This window comes from Primulina huaijiensis, chromosome 16, assembly GCF_012295235.1.
Source record: "Primulina huaijiensis isolate GDHJ02 chromosome 16, ASM1229523v2, whole genome shotgun sequence".
In the NCBI taxonomy this organism is placed as follows: Eukaryota; Viridiplantae; Streptophyta; class Magnoliopsida; order Lamiales; family Gesneriaceae; genus Primulina; species Primulina huaijiensis.
The window spans coordinates 8,180,477-8,183,701 of NC_133321.1; the positions used below are offsets into that span (position 1 = coordinate 8,180,477).

The 3,225-nt window shown below is 34.7% G+C and overlaps 1 protein-coding gene across 1 annotated transcript; it reads right to left on the reverse strand.

Moving 5' to 3' along the window:
* Positions 1 to 441: 441 nt before the first annotated feature.
* Positions 442 to 2,650, reverse strand: LOC140960932 (GDP-L-galactose phosphorylase 1-like). Its single transcript, XM_073419256.1, has 3 exons — positions 2,482 to 2,650; positions 1,713 to 2,023; positions 442 to 1,353 (listed from the first exon to the last, which is right to left on the reverse strand). The coding sequence occupies exons 1-3, from the start codon at positions 2,603 to 2,605 to the stop codon at positions 1,168 to 1,170; spliced, it is 621 nt and encodes a 206-aa protein (XP_073275357.1). The 5' UTR covers positions 2,606 to 2,650; the 3' UTR covers positions 442 to 1,167.
* Positions 2,651 to 3,225: the final 575 nt, after the last annotated feature.

The window sequence follows — 3,225 nt, forward strand, 5'->3', positions numbered from 1 at the left end:
ACATTACTAAAATGAGAAATGGATAAAAATTAAACCTTTTTAAAAAGATCGTGGAATGAATGAAGTGGATCACCAAGACACGGTTTAGTTACTATAGCATGCCCAAATTTAAAAAAATAGTAAAAGATATAAAAGATGTAATAATATTTTTTTATTTATCATTTAAAAAAATTATCATATGACATTATGGTCATTATTTCATAAGGATCAATTTAAATAATGAGGATTTTATGATACTATTTTATAACGAAAGAAATCATAATAAAATCTGAAGTTGATCACTTTCAGCTTCACCAATAAATGCACAAAAATTCCATATAAAAATCCAAAAGAATTTGTGTTACTGTTTAATTTAATATGGATTGACAAAGAAAGATAAAAGTAAAATCATTAGTACATGAAGGAGAATGTAATAATGAGATTGCTCAGCAATATGCAAACCTGATGTGAATAAATAAATCAATTTGTTGAGCTGTAGTGATGACCTAAGGAAAACGGTATCGAGAGATCCACAAAATGGAGTCATACACCAAGACACAGTTTTAATTGTCTGTAAAAATTATAGTAAAACAGTATTTAAGAAGCTTTAAGATAATGATTTAGTGACTCTAGTACATATTGGAAAATATTAGAAAATAATAATGGGGCCAAGAAGCATACTGCCCATGTACGTGTTTTTCCAAGACGCCTTGCAAGTGCATCTATGCAATAAACAACATCTGCTCGAGGTCTAGAACCAGAAACTGCACCAAGAATAGCTGACAAAAAATAACAGAAATCTGCATTTTACATATGCCTGAACTCCAAGGTGTAAATCACTGACTTTTTTATCAAGAAAATAAAATAAAAGGAAACTGAAGCACAATATCTGGAGACCAATAAACCAAGAGTTGTGGGCAATGATACATCCAAGGAATGGAAATATAATTCAAACAACTCTAAGGAACACGTACCTGGACAGTATAATTCAAGTACAAAATGGAGTAATACACCAAGATAGCCCATCTCCACGATCCTCATATCAAACTTTTATCAGTGAGATACATCCACAATAATGTCTTGAATGCATTCAAATACCTTAACAATATCAAACTTTTGCCTAATTGCTTAGTCTATAACAACTCATAAAATTTCAGTTTACATGCCTTAAGGTTTTTTTCTCATAACTTAACCAAAATTCACCAAATTTTCATTCTTCGACACATATAATTTGTAGGAAGCATTTTCTTCTTCGACACTTATTGGTAGGAAGTTGATAACATTATCATGCTTGATCAAAATCGAGTGATTCCAATTGAAAGTGCAAGCCATCTCAAAGTCCAACAATTCATCATCACATAGTGGAGCCATATGCTACAGAGTACGACTACATGTTTCAGCATAAATTCAAGCCATATGAAAAAATAAGCTTAGTTTCGAAACATAAATCCAACATTTACCCATATATCTTCAATAATTTCAAGTTTAAAAAATATAAGACCACTTAAATCGATCAAAATTAAATTATTTCATCGTATCACACCAACACACGTACAGAAAAGCGAATAAAAGAAAAAAAAATAAGCCATTACAGCAGTAATAAAAGTAAAATAAATTTAAGGAGGAAAAATAAGCTATCTTGTGTACATAAAATAAAAGTTCATCAAATTACTTAAATCAAAACATGTGGCATCTATGTTTACCAATTTCAATCATGTGGTAAAACAACTCACATTTATCGTAACAACTATGGGTGAACTTTCCTGGGTGGATGCGGAGGCACTGGCACAGTAGTAAGATTTGTTTTCGGTGCCCGGCTCAAACCTAAAGAGCACTTCCTCTTGCCCCACTTTAGTGAAGTTAAATTTGCTATCATCGAAGGGTTGGATGACCTTGTCAATACGAAATTCTGTCGGACGTTTCTTGAGATGGCGCCCCTCGTTCAGCTGTGCAATAAAACCATACTTCCCTGGAATGACCTTTGTCTCACAGGATGTTACGTCGTACCTAAAAAGTCCTCTACTCATGCGATCCTCCCACTGTCCTAACAAAAAATTGTTTAAAAAGGACATCTGAGAAATTCCTCAATCACAAAATTCACATTTATCTTCGGCAACTATGGAATGATTAGGATTCTTGAACTTGTATACGGGTAACTTAGAAACTGGAAAAGGGAAAAAAGAAAAAAAAAGTAAATAAGTAATCTAATTATAACTCAGACTTATCAAGAGGTTTCCTCACTGTTTGCAACTTCCTCATAAGCAAGAAATAAATAGAGGCTAGATACTGTCCTAATAAAACATTTGACTTTATTTTTTTTATCGATGACCCTAGCAACCTTTCAGCGATGCACATCAGCAAATCATCATACAACTTGAGTAATATACGCTCGTGATTTTCTTTCGCTGAACTCCCAATACAATTAATTTAGCTCAACAAAAAATCTAGAAATTATCATCAAATAATGTCATAAATACAGTGATATTTAATCCAAGAAAATACCAGGCAACCAACAGCTTCCGAGGCAATTGCGGCCGCAGCCCAGCGTCATGCTTTTGTGGTCCTCCAATGGAGCATTCTCTTGATAGTTTGAAACCACAGTTGGCACCCTCTTTATAGTCAACATTTCTATCTCTATCCCGAAATAAAATTAAAATCAACAATAGTAAACGAACATGATGATGCCCCAGGATGTCCCGGGTCATGGTTAGGCCCTGAGACCATGGGCCAGGAATATTGCCCGCGTCAAGATGATATGCTCCCGGCCAATGGCATGACAGGACAGGTTAGAGACCTGTCATATGATTGCTCGAAACACAAAGTACAACTTAGAACTCACAGTGAGCAATCAGTCAATGGGCCGAGCCATTGGACCACCCGGGATATGATTTCCCAAAGACAAGGAATACCCGATGTCTTCTGTAATTACTCGAGAAGCATTTTAACCGAGTCACCTCGATATGAGTAAAGCATTTAATGGCGTCAACTTGACAGAGCGTGCATAGCCGACCTACCTCTAACAATAATATAAATGGTTGACAAAATTAAGTGGGCCGGATGTGACTAGTATGCGATTTGACATGTCATAATAGAGGGTATAATCAGCCACCCTATTATAATTAATGATCAGCACAAGAAACGAGGTCATCATTGCTATTTGTACTATAAATATCAAGCGCTTTATTTGTATTTATTCCCCATTCAGATATTAACTCACACATTGAATACTCTCATTTATTGGGTATT